The sequence below is a fragment of the Conger conger genome, chromosome 10 (genome assembly GCF_963514075.1).
Source record: "Conger conger chromosome 10, fConCon1.1, whole genome shotgun sequence".
Lineage (NCBI taxonomy): Eukaryota > Metazoa > Chordata > Actinopteri > Anguilliformes > Congridae > Conger > Conger conger.
This window is the reverse complement of record NC_083769.1, coordinates 26,809,520-26,833,464: the sequence shown is the minus strand read 5'-3', so window position 1 is coordinate 26,833,464 and position 23,945 is coordinate 26,809,520. Positions and strand designations below refer to the sequence as shown.

Sequence of the window (23,945 nt, the reverse complement as noted above, 5' to 3'; positions counted from 1 at the left end):
CTCAACTCTCGTCTGGGAGAAGTGGGCATTATTCAGCAGCTTATTATCATTATCCTCTGTGTACGTCCACCGCTCTGGAGGGTCTTTAAATTGAAGAGATGGGTCATTATTCTGCAGGCACTTGATCCTGCTTTGGAAGAAAAGACAGTGATGAACAGGAGACACAGGGCTTTATTAAGCAGTTATTGCAGTCTGTTCTGGGAGACTGGGGCTTGGTTTGGTATGGGAGATGCGTCCCTGCTCTGCGAGTACAGGCTGGGCCTGGTCTGGGGTCACCCCATTACTTATTGAGCTGGGTGCAGAGATGGGAATTTAAATCAAGGCACCAGGAATGTCCAGGCAGGTATGTGATGAACCAGGCAGATAGCAGCCCCCTCATACAGGTACCTGGTGACAGGACCTCAGCTGCTTCACTGCCGAGATCTGCACTACACGTTTCATTACCCCTGAGCTCATCAAAGAGAGGGACCACAATGGGGGCCTGTCTGCCCTGACACAGATACCCCTAATCAGCTGCACATACCGGCCCCTGCAGATGAGTGAGCTGGGCACAGATGAATAACCCTCCCAAATTGCCACCAGGTAGGATGGGGGGGGACAGGAGAGCTATTTAAGTATTTGTTTTCTGATATGTGTACTATGCTGCTGCCAATTACAGTGACAAGTTTGGGGGTTTGATTTGGGGGGAGGAGGGTTGTAGTAGCACTGAGACTTCTGTCTCAGGGGTATGCTAAGAACAATTTCACCTGAATGCTCAGTGTACATCGAGCCAGCCTGGCTTTTAGCCTATTACTTTTTATTTTGTTTTATTTCGTTTTTCTTTCTACTTTTTCATTTTCATTTCTTAGATATACCTCTAGACAACAATGGCTGATCGCCATTTTAAGCTAATTTATCCATCACAGTTCATATGCTGGTGAAATCTGGGACTTTTGAGGACATTCCTTAATTCATTTCCAATTTAGCACACTTACCAGGGATTGTGTCTGGATTTCTTCTGCCTTGGCAGTACTCTTGGTCCGTTGGTTTGAGTCTTGGCCACACCAAACCAAGCCGAATCCCTTGTATATTCACAAAAAAATGTTTTCCCTCAGCTCAACCTCAGATGGACTATGTGACCCTGTTTGCAAAATACTTCCATTGCATTAGGCCACAAGCCTTAGTTTATGCTGGTTAAACACGTTTTTTAACACAAGTTACAAAATAATTATTATAAATGCATACATATTGACAGCAATCTCTTTCACCCCTAATTGGCCACAGTCACCAGGCTTGAGTGTTATTCAGTAACTGCTTGCCACACCCACCCACGTGTAATATGATAAGTGGTACTCTTGTCTCTTGGTGTGTGATAATAATTCCCTACAAAATGTATTGCGGCAGTTGAACATCAGCATTCACTTTTGCAGCTATTGTTTGCCACACTTTCTGCTGTCCATAGACATATGCCGGGCAAAACATGGAGACTGAAGTCACTTGCCAACCACTGGCTTGAAAGCCTTGCATTAGGCAACAATTCCTAGTGCTCTGTTTGTTCTCTTGGTGTCTGAGTCCCTGAACTCTGACAGGAACAGCCCTGACTGAGATTACAAAAAAAGTATGTTTTTCCATGATCCCAAGGATTTCATTAAACTGTGGTCTGATTAAAATGGAAACATTGCCATTGTTTCAGTGTTATTCAACACAACGATTTGGTCACTTAGTGGTTTCTCTTTCAGATATGAATCTACTACCAGAGCTGTAGCGGCTTAGGCCTAATTGTTAGCAGTCTGTTTTTGTCAGGATAGCCTCAAGTTCTAAGACTTCATCTCCAGTCAGAATGGCACATCAAGGGACTGCTGTTTTCATGGGGTAATCTGTCCTTCTCTGTCCCCAAAGCCGCTTACATCACGGTAATAAGCCCAAGCAATTGGAGACACATTCCTTGCTTTTTCAGCTTTTGCTGTGGTCTGGATATGTGGAGCCAGTATAAAGCAGAACAATCCTCTAACGCGTAACATCATGTCATTGCTCTCTAATTCAAGGGAAGCCAAGAAACATTTCTTGGTTTGCCACTGATTAGAAGATGTGTTTTTGTTTTGTAGCCATGCTTGTTTCAGTGAAGAGATCCTCTGATCACAGAGTATGTGAGTGTGTGTACACGTGTGTGTGTGTGCTTGTGTGTGTGTGTGTGTGTGTGCATGTGTTTGTCTGTCTGTTTGTAAAGAAAAACTGAAATCATAATTCCAGAGCGCTCTAGAAATCATGGTTTGCAGGTCTTCGCAGCACAGTGTTGACAAGCTTGACTCTTGAGCTTTATGTGGGCCTTTTCATGGTGAAATACAAGTAAGTTTGCTTAGAAATAGGACTCTAGCCACTGAAGTGCAGCTGAACAGTGATGCTCAAAAGCACACCATTTTACTCCGTAACTGAAAAGATATGAAACCGAGTCCTTAATTTATTTTCCTCCCATCTGAAATCAATCTGAACACATAAGGCTTTAATGCATTAATCAGGATTTTTTTTGTCATAATGCCATACATTTAATGTCAGTTTGGAAATGTCCTTTTGAACGTTTATTCAATAAATAAAATGAAGCAATTAAGTAATCACATCAAATGACAGTTTTCGGCTGACTATGGAAAGAACGATTGGGTGAGAAGTTCAGACCAACAGGGAGCATCAGTTGGCTGGCTTCTCCCTTCTCTGCTGGGTAGACTACCCTCACCCTCACCTTATCAGGAGAGTGAATCGGTCTCATTAGCTCTGGTAGTAGAGTTAATGAACCTGCCAGTACGGTGGGATATCCAAAAATGTGAGCACTGAAAAAAGGGACTCTATGGACAGAGTTCTTAGGCAGATACCATAGCTGATTGAATCTTGCACTGTTCCACCTCATAAAAGTTCCAACCTTACCAACATCACTACTCATTCCGTTTCTACTAGTGTTATTATCTTTCTGTGCACTGTGCAGCTTCAGCACAATGCTATTGTTGTAGATCAGAATGTGTTCTAATTGACGGGTGTGTAGAATTTGAGGAGCATATGAAATTTTTTTTCCTGTTGGTTTTCAAGTCTTTAAGATTGCACTCTTAAATGCCCAAATGATCTGTCTTGTCAGATTGCTTGTGCATGGGTGCTTAACATGCTGAGGTGTTCAGGTATCTGATTAATCTTATCTTACAGGAGGAGAGTGCTGTCTCATGCTGCCCAAAGAAAAGTCTTTACCATTTCAATATTGTGTCAGCAATCTGATTTAATGTCCATGCTGGCAACTCCTAGTGCACAAAAAACAGCACCTAGGCCAATCGGCCTGAGCAGGACTCCAGGAAGTCCTCAGCTTCTCGTTCTCAAACTCAGATCTCATACCCCCCCAATTTCCTAAAGGGCTATAGTCACATTTCATGCTGTTACATGCTCCACTATACTGGGCTGCTTCTCATTGAACAAATTTGTAACCAGAGAAAAATGCAGCAAAGTGAACAGCGGGAGTTTGTGCCAATAGTTTTTTTTTGTTTTTTTTTCTTGCTTGCTTTTTTTCTTGTTTTATGTTAAGTATAGCTGGAAAAGTTTTCCATGAGCCAATAATGCTCTTGTCTTACTATGGGAATTTGACTTACTATGGGAAAATGTGGGGTAGTGTGTATTCAGGATGATTGTTAAGACGTAGTAATCTCTCCAAAATACGATAACTAGGACTGTCCATTTTGCTGAACAAACCACAAAGCATAAATATGCACTTAAGCACTTAATGTAGCACTTGTATACATGTACCTCCTATATTTATTTATTATGAAGGAATTTCATGAAAAGGGCAAAAATGATATCCAGTGAAATGAATAAAGTAGCCTATATCTGATACCAGATATACTTTACTCATTTTACTGAATAGATTTAAAATGTTGTTTTATGTCTCAAGTTAGTTTTTGTGCTTATTTATTTTACTTAGGAAGTAGCTTTGTGCAGCTAAAGGCAATAATTCTCTGAAGCCTGATATTGTCTCCTAAATAAAATTTCCCCTTTCAGGGCTTTGCATGGTGTCTGTCTGTCTTTTATTCCTATCATTTTGTGCTGCATATGACACTCAGCACATGGCCTGCTCTAGGCCAATACATTTTAGTTAAAGCTGCCTTTGCTTTCATGAAAGAGGCAGTCTATTATTGTTGAACATTTTACTAAGCCTATTCAGAGCCTGTAAGAGTTCAGTGCATGTAACCCCTGAGCTTTTTAGAGAGTATGTCTTATACGGGCTAAACTGCTGAAGGCTGGATGGGACTCGACTGACCAGCGCAGTGAAACCAGCTGCAGCGTGCGCTTGTTTGACTGCATGTCTGCATAAAGGGGGCTGGCAGGGGGGAGAGGGAGGGCCGGTTTTGCAAATGCTGCACGCTTTCTGGTTCTCACAGCAAAGGCATGATGTCGGAGCCAGCGGGCAAATCAATCATTGTTCAATTTCCTGTCCCAGCAGGCCTTGCTGTCTCGGCGCGCGAGGAGTGTCGGGGTTAGCCGCTCGATCTGAAGAGGCGCGGGCGGGAGGGACGTCTAGTGATGGGCAGGGGAGGAAACCATGTGGTGTAGTGCAGCTAGACCTAGGGCCGCCATGCAGGGTGAAATGAGCGCTCGTGCCAGGAACGAGGGATGTTTAAAAACTGTTTGCGTGTTGATATGAAGCTATTGGAGCTGCCAGCAGGAGAAGTGAGCAGGCAACAACTTGCAAAATGCTCTGGATACAATTCACATAATTCCAGTATCAAATAAACTACAGAAAGGCTGTAAGTTACTGTGTTCCTATTTTTTAACAGACTGTGGTCATACTTTTATTATTGTTTGATTTTTGAAAGGTCAACCCACTGGTATCTTGGGCTCGCAAAGAAGGGTTCCTTGTGAATTCAAAAAATAATCTTTGGATCAGCTATGTATGAGACACCTACATCTCCCACACACTTGACTCCATATCCAGGCAGGAGAACAGATCCTCAGTGCATTGACCATATGCGATACATCAGTACTCCCTGATACATGTGGATGAGGGTGTGGATACGCTTCATGGATAAGGACTTGGCGGGGTTCCCTTTCATCGAAACACTGTGCTTTAAGGCAGCAAGTAGAATTTGCAATTACAAGCACTGTTCTGATTTGTAGGCATCACAGATTGCTGTCGAATTAGGTAATTGTTTTGGCCAATTTTGAAACAGCATCAGATGTATCTGAAAATGATGGTGGATAAACCAAGACTCTAAAATGGAATGCAGCCCTGGAATCAGCACCGCTGTTGTCACAGCTTATACCTGTATCCTCAGGCAGATTTGGTGCAGAGGATACCTAGATACAAAATCTTGTAATATGATATGATGAATATGATTTGTCAGGACTGTCTGCTTTCAGGATGGAGGTGCCGGTTGATAAATAAAGTATTATCTGTCATTCTCTGGAAGGATCACACACCCCTTCTCAAACTGCTCCAAGTTTTGATTGGCAGAACCTACACTTGGTATTAGCTGGGCATAACTCAACCTGCCTGACACCAGACACCTGTTTGTATTCCGTGCACCATCTTGTTTAAAACATTGAAATCACATGATATAAAGTACAGAAGAGAGACAAACCATACTTTTGTGCCTGGAAGTATCAGATAAAAAAAAGAAGAGTATTTGCCAATCACTTCCTTATGGACTTATTGCCAATGTCATGACAGTGAAATATGCATTGTAGCAATTGATTATCATAAACACAGAGCCTGGTCACTGAGCAGTAGTGACAGATGCAGGATGGCTTTGTCGCAGTGACTCGTCTGATCGGGGAAATGGCTACGGGTGGGCTGAGTGGGTTATCTACTAGAAATCAGCGATCTGCACCACAGGCAGAAGTAAAGTTTGGAAATGATCCTGCCCCGAATTGACGGACAATCACAAATTAAGTAACAGAGAAGTGCTGAAGTACGTACACAGAAGCAGCATCAGCCCCCATTCTCACACATGCCGTACCGTTACTTACCGAGCCGCATCCTGGTCTGCCCACCCTTTATACCCAAACGCCCACTCCAGGATGACATTCTGATAACGCCACTGCGACTGATTGGGAAAAGGTCTCCTACTCGAGTGTGAGCAGGATCCACACAGCGGGCTTGATTGTCCAGTTCCATTAGACAAGAAAAACTAACAGGACCACCAGTGGAGCACCTCTCGGGAATTCCCGAGCTCAGCCGGGATTACCTTTCCCATCTCGCTGCCCACCTTCAGAGCCAGTCTGGATTGGATTCCCCCTGCCCCGACCAGTAACATTTGAGTTTCACTTTCCACTCTAATAGGGCTATTTCCACACCATGGGTTTTAGGGAACAAAGCCTCACTCTGTCTTCATACTCTCTCCATCTCAGATGGGCTCCATCCATCCCACAGTAACAGTAGAAGCCCCAAATAGAGCACACTTGCATGTTTGTTTTCGTCTATATTTGAAATCCCCTGGGGTGAGTTGATGGGTATAAAACAGTGTTTGAATATGATATGCAGAGGGGGCTGGGTGGGGGGGTGCTGTGAGGTGAGATGCTCCATAGCCGGTCTATAAAGATCCCTCTTTCACCTGGCTTTACCTCAGAAAATCTCAAATGGAGTCCTGACTTCATTCTTGTGGCAGGAGTGTGCTGGAGGTGTAGCTATAATACAACCATATGGCAGTAATATGGTATCATATTATCAGTTTTGTCTCAAAAATAGTTTTAGACATGAGCATATGAGTTGTATATGTGGCCTCTCACCTCTATCACTCTAGTTCACACCCCATATGATTTCTGGATTTTAATCCATCTCGAGAGTAGAGAATATCACAAGAGATTTGAGCTAAGGTATAAAGTTGTGTGAAGGGTCAAATGGTAAAGAGACAGATGGATGAAATGTCTGAGATGGTGACTGTATAAAACGCTGGTTGGTGAACTCATGGAAACCCTTTATGATGCGGCCCATATGGCACGGTTACTGGAGCGGGAATAATAGAGACCTTTGGGGAATAAGAGACGTGCTATGCCATCCCACTCAAAACTGAAGCGAGGGAGAATAGGACACCGCCATGCTGTCCTTTCCAGGTGCCTCTGGGGCTATAAAAACAGAAGCTGTGACATGAACTGAAAAACCTGCCGCTGCCATTATTGTAAAGTCTGTGCGTCCTTCTCTGCCTCTGCATATCCTGGTTAAATCGGCTATGGAATATGTGCGCTTGACTTCCAGTCCCGCTGAGTGGCTGGGTTTGTTTCTACAGGTGCTATAACGCAGAGAAAGGGTATCATATTGAGAAGCTTTCATTACAAGCGATGAATATGAACTGGAGCCGCTGCTACATCTGAGATAATATATAGTAGCTGGCGAGGGATAAGCCAGCTCTCTTATTGTCTGGAAATTCTATTAGTCTGATAGAAGCCTGCATGCCGCTTTGTGTGAATCACACTGCCTGTCTGACTAACACCAGAGGGTTCAGATTGCTTCCTCGTAAAAGCTGTTAAAGAGATGTTCATTTCCCTTTTTAATTGTACATCACAGCTGTAGCAACGGTGACTTCTCTTCTCGGGTTTCCACATAAATATTTGACCGTACAATTCACTTCACCTTAATTGGGTGAAGGAATTGCCAAATGATTGTTCTTAATTATTTGCAGCTCATTGAAAAATATAGAATGACAGAGTACAGGAAAATAGTCTTAGAAGTGGATTAGGCAGTTTTGCTAATTGTCACCAAAGTTTTTTTTGTTCTGGACAATGATAAAGTAAGATGGAGAGGGAAAATCAGAAAATGCAGTAAATGTTTGGGGGTAAAAAAGCTTTTTTGAATTTGACCGCTGTGCAGTCTGAACATTGTGTGCGTGTTTGCGTGTGAGGGAGTGGGGGGGTTCTGATTTTAAAGTGCCGGGGGGAAGTGCAGAAGTAACCCCAGGTTGTAGAGCATTTGGTGTGTTGGCCCTGTGTTCCAGTCCGCTGTTCCCAGGTCACACATCAAGCTCTTTCAGCAGATGGCCACCATGACTGCTGGAAAAGAGTAAGCAACAGGCCGAGCAGTTAATTCTGAGCAGGCAGAATTGTGCGTGCGTGCGTGTGTCCGTGCGTGATAGAGAGATTGAGGCTGTGACCTCTGAAGTGACAGTCACTATATAAGGAGTCCATCTTCCGTCTGTTCTATCGGGAGAGGAGAGGCCTGGAGGAGCGATGCATGAGAGTCCCTCATACTGCCCATCACGGAAAGACAAACAGTCCCAGGTCACAGCCAGCCGCAGAACATGGCTCTGAGGGAGAGAGCTGGGACAAACGTCAATCAAAAATGTGACCTGTAAATAGAACCCAAGCAGATGCTCTTATTAAATCAGACTGCACAAACATAGCAGCACTAATGCCATTAAGCACTCAATATTGACATAACCCAGAATTTATATTTAGATTGACTAAAAAGCTCTATAAGCTTATAAGGTTTGAGAATTCACTGAAAGGCAGTTCTCTCTCAGTTTCAGAAAAATGTATTTTGATTATATACGCATATATATTTCAGTTTGTACTTCATATATTGTCACTGACAGAGTTGGTAGTGAACCACTACAATAATAAATGTGTTTATTTTGCTCGTTGTTTGCTACTTCTTGTTATTGATTGTATCGAATGCTGTGCTCACTCATTGTGGTTTGCCACATTCTGCAGTGTTGGCAGGCTGGAAGGAAGGAAAGCACACTATCACAGGTGTCCCTCACCTGCATGTATGGATTCCCACAGACATTAAATACAGTGGGTTTCCATGCCTACTGTCATGTTTTTGTCAAGATGAGATTTATTATGTGTGTCTTGTGCATATATTAGTACTAAACTTTAGGAAAATGGCATGTGATATTATAAAATGGATGTGGTGCACAGTGTATTTGAATGTGTAACTAACCACACTATAAATGATCTTAACTGCTCAGCAGGCGGAAAACCAAAAGTATCCAGTTATATCCTTTAATAACAGGGTGCACAGATACAGATGCCACTAAAAATAAGGATACTGCCAGCAGCATAGAACAGATTTTGTTATTTATTTTGTCAGCTAACCCAAAATAAGGGCATATCACATAGAATAAGAGAACAATCTGTAAAGATGAACTCAGGTTGGAACTGTGCAAGCTGGAGAGCATGGCACTGATTTTGTTTTCTTGCATATGCTCCAAGTTATTTAATGATTCTGTACTGGGGGGCTGTCATTTGGAGCACACTACTGTGTGTAGCATTTGTAATGGAGTTTCGCCATTTCTACAACGGGAAAGCTTGTCAGGGTGGGCTCACATTCAAAAGTAATAATATTTTTTATGGTATTTCTAGAAATGTTGCAAATCAGCTGCCACATCTTGAAATTACCGTAGAGATTGAGAGAATGCGAGTGTGCATGTATGTGTCAGACCTAAATCAAACACATATTCACTCATTTTATTAGGAACTATTAATACTGGTTTGGGCCTCCCTTTGCTCTCAGTTCTTTGTGGCATGGATTCTACAAGATGTTGAAAACATTTATTTCAGATTTTCTTCCATGTTGACATGATTGCACCAATTTCTGCAGATTTGTCAGCTGCACATTCCTGCTGCAAATCTCCTGTTCTACCACATCCCCAATCTGTTCTATTGGATTCAGAGGCTTGAGACGACTTTTGCTTTGTGAAATGGCGCATTATCACGCTGGAAGTAGCCATTAGAAGATCGGTCCACTGTGGCCATGAAGGGATGCACATGGTCCGCAACAATCCTCAAATAGGCGATGGTTGATTGGTATTAACAAGCCTAAAGTGTGCCAAGAAAACATTCCCCACATCATTACACCACTGCTACCAGCCTGGACTGTTGACACAAGGCAGGTTGGGTCTATAGATTCATGCTGTTAATGTGTCAAATTCTGACCCTACCATCTGCATGCCTCAGCAGAAATTGAGAGTAATCAGATCAGGTTTTTCCAGTCTTCAACTGGCCAGTTTTGGTGAGCCTGTGCCCACTGTAGCCTCAGCTTTCTGTTCTTGGCTGACAGAAGTGGAACCCGACATGGTGTTCTCCTGCTGTAGCCCATCCGACTTGAAGGTTGATGTGTTGTGCATTCTGAGATGATTTTCTGCTCACTACAATTGTACACAATTGAACTGCTGCTCACTGTATTGTATTGTAAGTGTATTTCAAATTCTTGTGAGTAAGAATTTCAAATGGATATGCTGGTGGATGTAATCTGTATTTTACTGGTTATAGGGGTTAAAGTATTTTTAATAATGTTTGTGTGTGCACATGTGTGTGTGGTTGTGTGCATGTGTGTGTCTGTACGTGTGTATACATGCTTTATTAAAGTGGCTCTTCCTCTCTTTGTTCTCCAGAAATGAGGTCCACTGGCACAGCCCACCATTTCTCCTTCCTGCTCAACACGACGGATTACCGCATCTTGCGCATGGACGAAGACCACGACCGTATGTACGTTGGCAGCAAGGACTACATCCTTTCTCTGGACCTACACGATATCAACAAGGAGCCTCTCATTGTAAGAAACACTCCCTATCCTGCCACCCCTCCCCCAAACACTCATTTGTTTTGGACATTGTGCGCAATGTTCCTTCCAGGTGGAAGCAAAACACTGTAAATGCTGCTTGGACAAAACAGGCCTTATGGGATGGTTATATTTTGGGTGAATACTGCAGTTGGTTAGTCCAAGGCATATAAAATTAATCAATGATTAATTTGAGTATGTGAAGTAAATTGTATGTAACAGAATTTTTTTTTTTTTCTCCTCAGATCCACTGGCCCGTTTCCCCGCAAAGGAAAACTGAATGCATTTTATCTGGGAAGGACACCAACGTAAGTATTCCATCTGATGGAGTACACACAAATTCCTCAGGATTTAAAGCACAATGCCAGTTTGTGTAGTCCTGATATTCTGGCCTGCTGAATAATGAGAGGGTTTTTTTAAACCCTTTTTTATCGATTTGGATGCGATGCAAACACAAGAGATGTGTAGCCACGTGGGTGCTAGCCTTTGGCCAAGAAAAGGGCGAGACCTTTGGGGTCTCCCGCGTGTGGCAAGCACAGGCCCTGCGGCCAGCATGGTATAATCTATTTACCACCACGGGGAAGAGCCAGCCACATTGTACATTCGAAAAATAAACACAGAAGGAGGGCTGGGGGTGGGAACCCATATCAATCGCAGACTTCTTATAGAAACAGCGGGATGGGAGTCTGCTGGTTTTCTCTCCCTCAGCAAGGATGTCCCTCCCTGCACTGAGAGGACACTGCCTTCCTGCTGTGCTCTGTGTTCTGATCAGGGCCAGATAGAGTCCCAAGGGTTAATACACGGGGTTGAAAGTAGCTGGAAGTGCAACTCAGTGATGTTCCCAACATTGATGAATCTCTGGGATTTGATTGGCGGATTGGATTTCAGGCTATATCGTCAAGGTCAGCTGTGGTTCAGAAGCTGGAAACACAGGACTGTTCTGTGCCAAATGAGCCCCCCAGGATTGTTGATGTTCTGTAACACAACCCTTCATGGCAAGCACCCCGTGCCTTCCTTGTGCCTCAGTGCTCGAACATAATATTGAGAATGATGTTGGTGCTTTTTTTTTGGGGGGGGGGGGGGGGAACAAATATGTGACCTTAAGACCTCTGAAGATCAGCAAAGGAAATAAACAAGGGGGAATCAAACTCTATCCACCTTATAGGGGTAGGAAATCAGCAAAATCAAGCTACTGTTCATTGAGGATCATTTTAAAAATGCTAACTCCCCTCACAAATAGAGCTCAGAGGAGCTGCAGTACGCTGTGTTGTTGAATGAACTCTACAGGATCGAGAGGGAGGCCCCTGTGGATAATAACCCTGCTCCCCTGCTGGTACAGGGAGAGTGGGGCTAGTGTTTACCCAACCGGAATGTTCATTTACATGCGTGTGGCACCCTCCCACATCTCACTTCCAGTGTGGGCTGCCCTATTTGCACTTACATTCAGAGAAAGCTGGCAAATTGGCCACCAGGAACAGCTATTTATGTTTAAAATAATGATGAACACACAAATAAATGTGGTATAATATTTGATCAAATGTAAAATAGTGTTTTTTATTAAATGTTTTTAAGAACATCAGTTATTTCTAATCATACATGTTCATTTGGCTAATCTCAATGCTTGATGTGTAAATTGGGTCAATCCCACCCAATTTACATGCAAGGCACACAAGAAATGGTGGTACTTTTGGGAAATACGTGGTGATTGGCTGTTGATTGCGGTGTGGTAATCCGTGTGCATGACAGGAGAGACTGAAAGAGCTTCAGTCACTCGGGCGGTCTGGAACACCTGGAGGGTTAAGCCGACAAGAGTTGCGGTAACCAAGGGAAACATGGAGCTCCACGGGGAGAGATGTATAATGATACAGAAATTTGCAATTCTTAGAGAGTAGAATCCCCATGCAGGGATCAGGCATGGGTGAAGGGTTGTACGTATCCGTGCACATACAAGCAGTCACTTCTCCACAGGGGGGAATCAAATTAACTGCACAGATTCTGAGACGTGCATCTGTGCAATCTGTAGCTTTCATGCGCTGCTTTTTTCTTCCTGTTGAAGGATTTAAGCATATAAATGCGAAATGATGCCATTCAAATCACAAGTTCACCTTCAGCAAGAACATGGGTGAACACACACATTTCTTTCTTTAATGAGTTGTATCCATTTTCTTCTCAAATGAGTGGTGAATGTGCAAACTGATATTATAATAAGGGAGACTGTGGCGTTCTGATAGCCAGGTGTCCCTTTGAAATCCATCTTGCCGGGCCGATGACACCGATGTCTTCAGCCTTCATTTCTTTCTGACCCCAGAATGGGTGGCTTCAAATGAGACCAAATTTGTGAGGCCGGAATTCTAAGACAGATGATTGTTTCATGAGTACAGAGGGCAAGTGGGAAAGGCATGAAAATTGCACCTGAGAGAATGATGGACTATTCAAAACCAACAGCAGGTTTCCAGCCAAAGGGACATTCTGGGATGTTAATGACTTAAATTTCCCATTTTTTTCCCAACAGATTGAAGAACTTTCAGTAAGTTTAAGTTGAGTTTCAATCAGTGTGCAGTGTTTTTGCACTTGTAGTCAGCCAATGGTCAGCCTTTTGTTCATTTATTTTTCTTATTTTTAAAGTACTTGAAGTCATATTCTCTCTCTTTTCCAGGGAGAATGTGGAAACTTTATTCGTCTGGTCGAGCCGTGGAACCGCACACACCTGTACATCTGTGGAACAGGGGCATACAATCCCGTCTGCACCTATGTGAACCGAGGACACAAGGCCCAGGTAACCATAATCATAGTGGATGTGGAGCAAACGCTCAGCAATGGTGTCCATTGAGAACATAGAAGCTTTCATTGTTTGTGTTTGTTTTTTGCTGATACTTCTTGCTCTTTACCACTGTGGACATCTACCCTGGAATACTCATTGCCCTGAGCCTCATAATGTTGGTTGTTGGCTGCCCAGAGACCAAATGACCCCAACTGGTGAGGGTTTCGTGCTTAGGCCCTGAAACTGTACCAGTTGTCACTTCGACTAGGAGTGAAGCAGATCCTCAGATCTGCCGGCCAATGTCAAGTCACTGAAATGTTTGAAATGAATGAAAACCCTGAATAGATTCTCTTCTTAGTATTTTCCCTCCTGGCTGCCTCACCTGTCTGGATACAGAACTTTGGAGCCAGTCTAAAAAGGACGTCATTTATGAACGAGTCTCTCCTCCATCAAGCATGAACCACAAACCCAACCCTTCCTCCCAGGCTGCTATCAAATCTGCCATAGCTGGAGTCCCAAGAGCCCATATACTGCACAGTGGTGCCATTTTCCTGTCCTTGAAAATGGGCTTGAGTTTCCCTGTCCAAGCCAGCCATGAATTCCCTTATTTAGAATGTTTTGCGCTTAAACTTAAGACCTAAGCTCTTCGCTTGTTCTGTAGCGACAGTCAGGGGACTTTTCAAAAAAAGGAATGATTGTCATTGACTTGCCAAGGGCATGATGTAAGGATTCAGGAGATTCTTGGTTTGCTCCTGCCAAACTGCTCCCTACAGGGTCATTACCAACACAGTCGTCTAGCAACCGCATGGACAACAGGCCACCCTGGCCAATAGAGTACCACTTCACCATACCAGGGCATTACCAACCCCAGTCTCTCGACCAAGACCTTTTTTAGATTCTCTATCTGCTGAAATCCCCAGATTTCCCACATCATTCTCTATTAGTCTGGACTGTCGGTAATTCTCTGTGGGGGCTCCCATTATAGTGTCCATGGAATGTCCTTGTTATGCAGTAACAAGCTGTTATTTTTTTTGTCTTCGCATTAAATGAACAGAGCAGACAGTCTCGTAATTAATCTCCCCTTTCAGGGAGAAGACTGCGACAGTGATGCGAAACCGTACACCGTCAAACGCTCTCTGACTCCAGACAGGAAGCTGGGTCAGCCGTCGCAGGAGTTGGCTTTTAACGCTTCTCTTTGCCAAAAGTTTCCAGAGCTTACTGGCATACACTCCTTCAGAGATGTATCTTATCAGGCCTGCATTTTTCTACACAAAAGCCTTTAATGAGTGTATTTTCTTTGTTCAGCCGTTTTAAGCCCCATGTAAGCAGCCGTGTGAAGTGTGTAATGGTTTTGTGCATGTATGGAATTATAGCTTACATTATACTACGGCCCATTTCACACCACTAATTGACTCATCTTTGGCAATGGCTGATGCTGTGTGGTGGCTACATGTGTATATCAAATGTACTAATAATATTCCTGCAGTTTGTGCCATCTGGCTTGACAGACAGAGACCTGCATTATGGGTCAGCTTTATTCTCAGTGCTGGTATTCTCTTTCTTCCTTATTTAATTATTTCTTTCCTTCCTTATTTCATTCTTTATTTTTTCCTTTCATTCTCTTCATTTGGATAGGAATCAGTAGAATTGATCAGCTTATTCTCACAGCTGATATTCTTTCTTTTTCTTTTCTCTTTATTTCTTTCTCTTCATTTGAACAGGAGTCACACATCACACATTCCAATGCTTTTCTCTTCCTGTATTATGGTCATCATATCTGATCAAGACTATAACTATGTTCCCCATTACCATGTCAGGTGTGAACAGGACATTAACATTATTCAGTTTCCTCTAGTAGGTCCTGAATCAGTCAACCAGTTTAGGCCCGAACAAGGGGTCTTCTGTGGTCTATGGTGCGGCCACAACTCGACTAACGCCCACTCTCCGCACGTATCTGATATCTTTTGTTTTAGGCCGCCCTACACCTGCAGATGCCCCAGTCCGGAGGGAGGGCCAGTCGCGCCGCAGATTACAGCACCACTCCCGAGCCAATGGGACATCAGGTGGGGCATAGCTTTGGGTCAGGTACCCTGGGTGGGCGTGCCTGGTTTCTGAGCTCGACACCAAATCAGGGCAGTGATTTGAGGGCCAACTCATGGGAGGCCTGATTCACGAAACTGTCCTTCCATGGGAAAGTGGGGTTGCATGTCTCACTGCCTAACACCTTGCTTTTGCTCACCCCTTCTTTTTTTCTACACTTGTGCTGTTCATCTCTGGATGAGGCTCGGCTGAAGTCACTTATTTTTTCTCTACTAAGCATGACTGTTCTTTAATTCCTTACTTTTTATTTTATCATTTTAAATATTGTCTTCTTTATTATATATGGTCCTTGGGCCTGGTTCAGCTTTCATTTTCTCTCTTTCTGCTTCCAGCTTACATATTATTTTTAATAACCCCTGCTTGTTGTCACTGTCTCAACATCTGAAATGTGCTGTGATTGTTTTAAAAGAGGGGCTTTGAGTTATGGTCTGAAGGGTCAAAGTACAGTGTAGTCTGGGCAGTGTCAGATTTGTCCACAGTGAGGTCTTGGTCAGTGAGATTCACAGAGTATGGGCATGTACAATATGGTCTCTGAAGACTCCAACCACTCCCCTATCTGCTGTCAAAGATCATTATATTATGGTTTCAGCAGATGTCATATAAATTGATACAATATTTCAGTGCATTTCTTTCTGTATTTGATGGAGATTATTTTGCTCTAATCAACAAAAAATACAAATTATGGAGGCTTCAGAGTAACATGCTGCATTTATTCAATTGACAGTGCTTTCTAGATGTTCTTGCTCACCATTTTGTTATGTGTGCATGAAACCCTCACCCTTAAACTTGTGCAAATGTGCACTAGCTGCTATACGAAAAAAAGGACATGCAGTATGTTTTCGAAGAAAACATCCAGGTATGCGTACTGATGTTACAACTGGAGAAGTACCACTGCTTTGTACAAACCAGTGCTGCTTAAAGTGTTTAATTACTGTTTACCTCTGAAAGAAAAATCCCTGATCCAAGCTGGGTGTATAAACACCTCAGAAATAATTTCAGGGTAAGGTAGACAAAATAACTGAACCTCGTATGACCTTGCAAACTTGTGAATTGTCGTTAATCTGGATTAAGGAGTTAAAGATCCCTGCTGTAAATCAACTGTGTGCAACAAAGTTGAACAGTAAGACTGTTCAGACAGGATTATGAAAGAAAAACACAACTTGTTTAAATGAAGGAGCAGTGTCTTATCCCTGGTTTCAATTAAGCCTGAAGTTGAAGTGAAGTGACGCCCATATTAAAGATGTGTGAAAGGACTTTATGTCCATGGGTGATCCTCCCTGTTGGAAGTGTGGGCGGACAGAGATGAGTCTCTCTCATTTGCCCCACCCTCTGTTTAAGTAATCCCAACTCTCTCCAATTCCATGGTGCATGTCATCACACATTGGGGTCCACCCACAGTGTTTTCTGCCAATCAGCCTACTGCTAAGCTCCAAAGACACCAGGAATGGCAAGCAACCATCCATCATCTGACTCGCATCTGGAGATCTGCTTTTGTTGCTCTGACGTACAATTGCAATAACCAACCCCCCTCCACTCACTCCCTGGTCCACAATGACTATCTCCCCCTCTGTATATTATGGGCGTGAAATTAAATGTCCTGGAAAACAGTGTGCGTAAAGTGGTGGGAAAACCGATAATGCATTCCACAATAGTTAGCAGCGCATTGTTTACTGTAATTGGACTATCCAATTATTAATGTGACCATTTTGCCTACTGTCTTCCTCAGGAATACATCTTCCGCCTGGAACCAGGCAGAGTGGATTCTGGAAAAGGGAAGTGTCCCTACGACCCCAAACTCAACAGTGTCTCTGCTTTGATCAGTGAGTACCTTCTGGCTGGCATGGCCTGCTCGAGATGGAGTTGGCTGTGTTCAAAAGGGGACTGTTCTAGTCAGGTTCTTGAGTTCTCACATCCATGGGAATGTTTAAAGAATCTACTGGCACATTACCCTCCCCATACTCTCATCTGGCCCTCATACTGTCAGCTCTACTGACAAGAGGCAGCCCTTCCCAGGACCTTTCTGATAGGCAATTTATTTTAGCATACTCTGAAAGAATGTAATATATTTCAGTCAGTTGGGCCAATTGATTCGTGCCCCTCGCACAGGGACATTTTCACTGTAAGGCATTCATAATTCTGTTCTCATGAAGCAGCGGAATCTCAGGCACGTTGTTGGGAGGAGATCATTTTTCATGTCTCCAAAAGAATCTGGACACCGCATTTTGTTTGTCAACTGTATCCGCCAAAAAAATAGGTAGCACTAAGTATTGATGAATTCACTTTGTAATGAGGAATATGAGGTCTGTTGTGTCCCTATGTTCTTTTGTCAGTATTTTTGTAGTCAGGACCTTAAATGTAGTCAGACCGTGAGTGATTCTTATTTCCGGAATTACAAGAACAATGTTTTCACTGTGCATTTGGACATTATCGTAGCCCAACTTACGGAAGTAGAACAAACTATTTTGATTCAAACAAATTATATTCCACTCTGCTCATACTTCTATCTATGACTCATAACTTCATTTCTGTAGTTCTGCTTTGCCTTTAGTCCAGGCCCTTTGAGCACCTGCCCTTGTGCCAGTATTGTAGCATGGCACCTGTTCAAATTCTGGTCTCAGGCAGGATGTGGTGTCACCCTCTCAGGATCCCACATCCTGTCACTGTCTCTTGTGTGCCTCACATCTCTCCCTTTCAGCCTCTCTCTGCCCTCCCAGTGTTGTCCTCCTAAGCACCTGCCATGTGATGTCAATCTAGGCTCTTCGCTGGCTTGTGTCTGGCTCCTCGTCTATCCTGCGTCTGTCTCTGTACGCGCCTCCTTGTGTGACTGCTTCTGCATTCCTGCATGCGCGGCTGTCTCAGTCTTTCCTCCATGCATCCGCCTCCCTCTTCCTGAGTATCCTGAATAAGTACCGAATGAAATGAAATTAAAAGACAGACACGATGAGGGCTATCTGAAACTATGCAGGACGAATGGGACACCTGTGCTTCTCTCCTGTACTGTGTCTGGGGGGGTAAGGGGATCTCATGCCGTTTGTGCCAAGGGTCTGTGGGTGGCTGAATATCAAAGGTCCAGCATTCCATATCTCTCTCTCTCTCTCTCTCTCTCTGTCTGTCTCTCTCTCTCTCTCTCTCTCTCTCTCTCTCTCTCTCTGTTTCTCTCTCTCTCATACAGATGGTGAACTCTACGCTGGGGTCTACATTGACTTCATGGGAACAGACTCTGCCATCTTCCGCACTCTGGGGAAACAGACTGCCATGCGAACGGACCAGTATAACTCCCGATGGTTAAATGGTACCGTTTCAAATGTTAAAATATAGCATTACATTTTATTGTCATTTCTGTCAGATTTTTCAGTACGGACTGACTGTCCTGTTATTTCTTTATGTTATTGTTATTTTCTTATCTTGTAATCATTATGTATTATTTATGTAAATCATACTTTGTCTTGAGGTTTTTCTTTTGGCTGGACTTTACTGTTATACACTCAGTCAGCAATTTATTAGGTAGACCTGTACACCAGCATGTTAATGCACATATTTAATCAGCCAATCATGTGGCAGTAACTAAATACATAAAAGCATGCAGATGTGGTCAAGAGGTTCAGCTGTTGTTCAGACCAAATGTCAGAATGGGGAGGAAATGTGATCTTAGTGACTTTGTGATCTCAGAAACTGCTGATCTCCTGTGATTTTCATGCACAGCAGTCTCTAGAGTTTGCAGAGAATAGTGTGAAAAAAAGTCATTGTTGTTAATGTAACAGGTCAGAGGAGAATGGCCAGACTGGTCAAAGCTGGCAGGTAGGTGACAGTAACACAAATAACCACACATTACAACAGTGGTATGCAGAAGAGCACCTCTGAACCCTCAATGCGTCAAACCTCTAAGTGGTAGGCCACAGCAGCAGAAGACCAATAAGTCTAATATGTAATAATGTTCTCACTGAGTGTATTCACTGATACTGGCTCACAGAAGCCTGATAAATCAATACAGTCACTGCTGCATGATCTGCTGTGGAAGTGAACACATTCTCCCAGCCCTAGACAGCACTGGCATAGTAAGGGCTCAGTGCTGACTGTGGGCTTCATTATCACAAACCAGTACTTTAGCTGGGTTCACCACCCAGGAGCCAAATGCATCATTTTATTTTCACTGAATATATTTTCTTTTAAAATGAATCTCTGTGAATGCATGCTTTTAAGGGGCACTCATTTCCATACTGAACAGTGTGATAGTCAGTGAGACTTCAGTACCTGCAAGGAACAGACCAGAAAATGAACATAACGTTTTTTACACCTTAGATCTGTGACCGTTTTTCTTTTATAGACCTGCAGTGGTGTCAAGAGTGCAATCACACCATCGTCAAAGCTCGTAAATGGGCAGATAAACCTGAGCTATAGATAGACAGGACAGAGAGAGCCACAGTCTGGCCTCCCTTGAAGCCAGCCCTGTTATATAATGAAGTGCTATTGAATTGTCTTTACAGACAGGTGGCAAGGCATAAGAAATTGTCACCATGTCAAAGAAAGCCCCCCCTGGCCTTGACTTGTTCCCTAGCAGACATCCCCTAACCACAATGCACACTGTATGCTCACATGTGAAGCTCCCTTTCCCCATGCCCACCCATTATTCAACCTATGCTCTGGACCTCCTTCAAAGGTCACCCAAGGACCTTCTGTTCTCTTTCTGTCCCTCCTCTATTTCCAGAGTGACCAGCAGCTGGCTCCAGCCAGTGATGGTGTGAAAGTTCCTTTCAGTGCCCATTCTTTAGTTAATGTGTGAGCCTGCTGCAAGGAGATATAGGTCATCAGCTTTGAGCAGTAACTGTGTGAGGAAAGCAGCAGAACTGGAGTGAAACAAGTGCTTCCTCCAGGAGCCTTCCAGACTGTACTAATCTAGTGGAATTAAGCTTAAATAAACTGAATTTTTTGTTAAACTACCAACAAGTCATAATGATGTTTTGACACCACTGATTTCATTCTAACCACTCACATACACAAGTCAGTTCTACTTGTACTCCTGTTTTCTTACACTGGATCCTCTCCACTAGTCTTCAGTAGTAGTCTTCATTTTTGATCCTTGAGTCTGTTGAAACACTGAAACATACCCTTATTGTGAAAGTGCTTCCTGCTGCTTTTAAGGGCCTTACTTACTTTTTATCATGTTAATGGTATATGTGTCCACCAAATATGTAGGAGTTGGTCTCATATTAATGGCACTCTTGCTTATCTTCTTGGTCTGGTCTACCCCCTTGCTCACTCTCCTATCTCCTTTTTCCCCCAGATCCAACATTCATCCATGCACACCTAATTCCTGACAGTGCAGAGAGGAACGATGACAAGCTCTACTTTTTCTTCCGGGAGAAGGCCTCGGAGATGGGCCAGAATCCCGTGGCGCAGGCTCGGATTGGCAGGATCTGTCTGGTGAGTTTCTGAGCGGACGCATGGCTGGCCAGACGCCCATCAAGCATTGAGCGCAGGCGATGTGACATGGCCATCCTCTCATTTAAACAAATAAAACCGTATAATCTCCTCCTACTCTCAGCAGTGGCACCCTTGTTTGTGTTAGGAGGACACTCTGGAATGCACAAGGACAGAACCTTCCAGTAAACAATGCGTCCTTTCTGTAAAAAAGGGGGCACCCCTTATCCAGTCCCCCGAAACATGTGATCCTGGCTGACAGTGGGAACTCAGAGCGGGGGTGATTCTCTTTAAAAGCCCCACAGCCCTTCAAATCTGTCCTGGAAAAGGATTTACTGATTGATCACTGAAAACACTGCCCTGCCCTCAGTGACAAATGAGCAGCCCCCGGAAAAAGGAAAACAAACCCAGGGGAAGTGTGTTTGTGAGCTTCGCTGGGCCCTAGTTCACACACATGCAGAGTGGAGTTTACACAGTCAAGTATGGCCCTGTTCCCCAGCCCCTCGAGTAGGTCAGCTTATGACCCTGTGAACACTCAACCCCTTTATCTCAGAGATGACTCATGTTTCTCATGTGGGAATCTTCTAATCTTTATTTATATTCGCTCCAAGCACATACACTCTGCATGCAGGAAGATACTGTATATAGTTAAATTCGTATTCCAAATATAAATCATACTCTTAATATTTGTGACCTATAACAAAATATGACAAATATTTGAAAATATTCATAACAATATGTCATACTGTTACTTTGAGTAATATTAGAAATATGGCTAGTTTCAGGAGAAATATTAGCATTATTAACATCAACACTGCTTCAAAAGAAACTGAATTCCTGCTATATTATATAAATATATTTCTGCTGTGTTATTTTATTTCATCCCAGTCCTTGAAATAGCAGTTTCCAAGTTCAATATGTTAAAATGGGAATGTGTTAAGTGTGAGGAGTCACACAGTAAATCACACTCATTGGGTTCTGGAATTTTGGCTGGTGTCTGCAACAGATGGGACTCGGAAAAAAGAGAGGAGCTGCTCACTGTCTTATCTTGTTCAAAGACAATGTTCCCGATGTGCTTTGCTATTGTGTGAAACTGCGGTTTGCCATATTTGGATACATGTGGATTGGGTGGGTGCTTCCACCTTTGCCTGCAGAAGTGATGAAGCCATGTCTGTCCCTCACCCCTGCAGAATGATGATGGAGGTCACTGCTGCCTTGTAAACAAGTGGAGCACCTTCCTGAAGGCCCGACTCATCTGCTCTGTGCCAGGGGCTGACGGGATTGAGACACACTTTGATGAGCTTCGTAAGTCCTCTCTCCGGTCTTCCATGCTGTTTTATCCTGGCCTCTGTGGTGATCTGTTCACTTTCCTCACCTCCCAGTTGACTTTCATCACCTCCCAGTTTCTCTGAAGGCATTTCATCCTCTGAGATGTTTCATCAGGTTATTTCATTTGTCTCAGCTGTACAGTAAATGCCTTCCAGTGTCTCTGTTGCATCATAGCTTAGAAACTATCCTCAATGCATGTTGTGCTCCATTTATTTTCAGCATTTTAAAAGGCTGACCTTTGCACCTTTCGGCTTTTACAAGAATGAAATGCATTACTGTCATCGACCCCAACAAAAAAAGAAGACAACAACAATGATAAAGTCTCTCTTTACTATTAGGAGAAATAAAATTTATCTTGTCAGCTGCCTCCCTCTGTCTCTCTGTCTTGGGAGAGGCTTGCAAGTAAAATGATATGGCAGAGGGCCTTGAAATTCCAGCCGCCGTGTCTAAAAGATGACGGTTTATCTGGGCATGTAGCCAAATGAAGATCAGCTGAGGGGTGAGGAGACAGGACTGATCCCAGATCAGCTTGTGGGTCAGGTTTCCTCTCTCAAAACCTGACCTGCAAGTACCTTCACACCACCTGTCCAGACACCGCTCTTAAAAGACTTTATTACATTTATTTGAAACAAAATGTACGTGTGTGTGCATGTGTGAGTGTGCGTGTATGTGTGTGTGTGGACAGCTGGAAGTGCTTCAGAAATATACTGTCTGTTTAACACATTGGAAATGAAACAGGCCCAGATTGATAAGGATGAGGAATTCTTACTAAATCATTATTATCATTATTAGCTTGACACAAATGATTAATTGAACATATTTGAAATGCAAAGTCAGAAAGACAAGGTGGCTGAGATATTCAATTTCATATATATTTTCCATGTGCCTGTTTTATTTGCTGGAGTTTTGTTCCACCCATTTTTGCAGAGCCTAACAACGGGTTGTCAGTTATCAGCACTGACTCAGCAGAGTTATTCTCAGAAGGCCCCAAAAGCTCTGCCTTGCTGTTGTGCTAAGCAAGTTAGGCGCATCATCCTTCATGCCACAATCAATTAATACTTTCAATTTCCAGTCAACAGATATACACATTAAAGAGATTACTTCAGAATGAGTGTTGAAGCTAATAGATATAAGAGTGGGCAGCCAGTATAACCAGATTCAAAATGGCCAAATTTATACATTCCTATTCATTTCAAGCAGAATTCCTGTGCACAGATACCGAGCTAGTGACATAATATTTACATTTAATCTAGTTTCAATATATGTATGGCTAACTGTACATGCAACAAAAATTCCAGCATTGGCTTCACCAGGTGTAGATCTCAATTGTTTCAATCCAGTTTGGTGCGAAAATGATAAAATACTGAAGCCCATAGTTTATTTTGTCTGACCTTTTGAAGACAATGCATGCATCCCCTGCTGAATAAAACAGCTTAAGCTAGGTTTTGAAACAGCTGGTAGCTGGTATTTCACTCTGGACATAGCTGGATTAAAAAAAACATAGTGAATATTACAGTATTGGTTTCTTTCTGTGTGTTACTAGGCTTGCACTGGTCTGAGCATTAACCTATTGGCAGTCTGAACCAGTCCTGGCTACATGCTGTGGACCTACAGACAGGCTTCTTGTTAGGAAGGAGGAGTCTAAAGGCCAGGATAAGATGGGTTTATGGGCTGTCAGGATGGAAGAGGAGAATATTTGGTCAGAAGAGGGCTATCTCGACAGATATGGATCATTCCAGATCTTCCAGAGATTAATTTCCATTCTTAAGGGTATAACAGCAGTGCCATAACTGCGATTCAAACTTGCTACATTTGGGTTTGAAGCCCAATTCCCTT

At 43.2% G+C, this 23,945-nt stretch overlaps 1 protein-coding gene across 2 annotated transcripts in view; it reads left to right on the top strand.

The window, feature by feature from the left end:
* LOC133138459 (semaphorin-3F-like) overlaps positions 1-23,945 on the top strand; it is a 78,761-nt gene that overhangs the window by 38,607 nt on the left and 16,209 nt on the right. For both annotated transcript variants that reach the window (XM_061257238.1, XM_061257237.1), the window contains exons 3-10: positions 10,335-10,495; positions 10,747-10,809; positions 13,158-13,277; positions 15,236-15,325; positions 17,089-17,182; positions 18,535-18,654; positions 20,644-20,783; positions 21,971-22,085. In XM_061257238.1, coding sequence (XP_061113222.1) covers positions 10,335-10,495; positions 10,747-10,809; positions 13,158-13,277; positions 15,236-15,325; positions 17,089-17,182; positions 18,535-18,654; positions 20,644-20,783; positions 21,971-22,085 — 903 coding nt within the window. The remainder of the gene's footprint in view (positions 1-10,334; positions 10,496-10,746; positions 10,810-13,157; positions 13,278-15,235; positions 15,326-17,088; positions 17,183-18,534; positions 18,655-20,643; positions 20,784-21,970; positions 22,086-23,945) is intronic.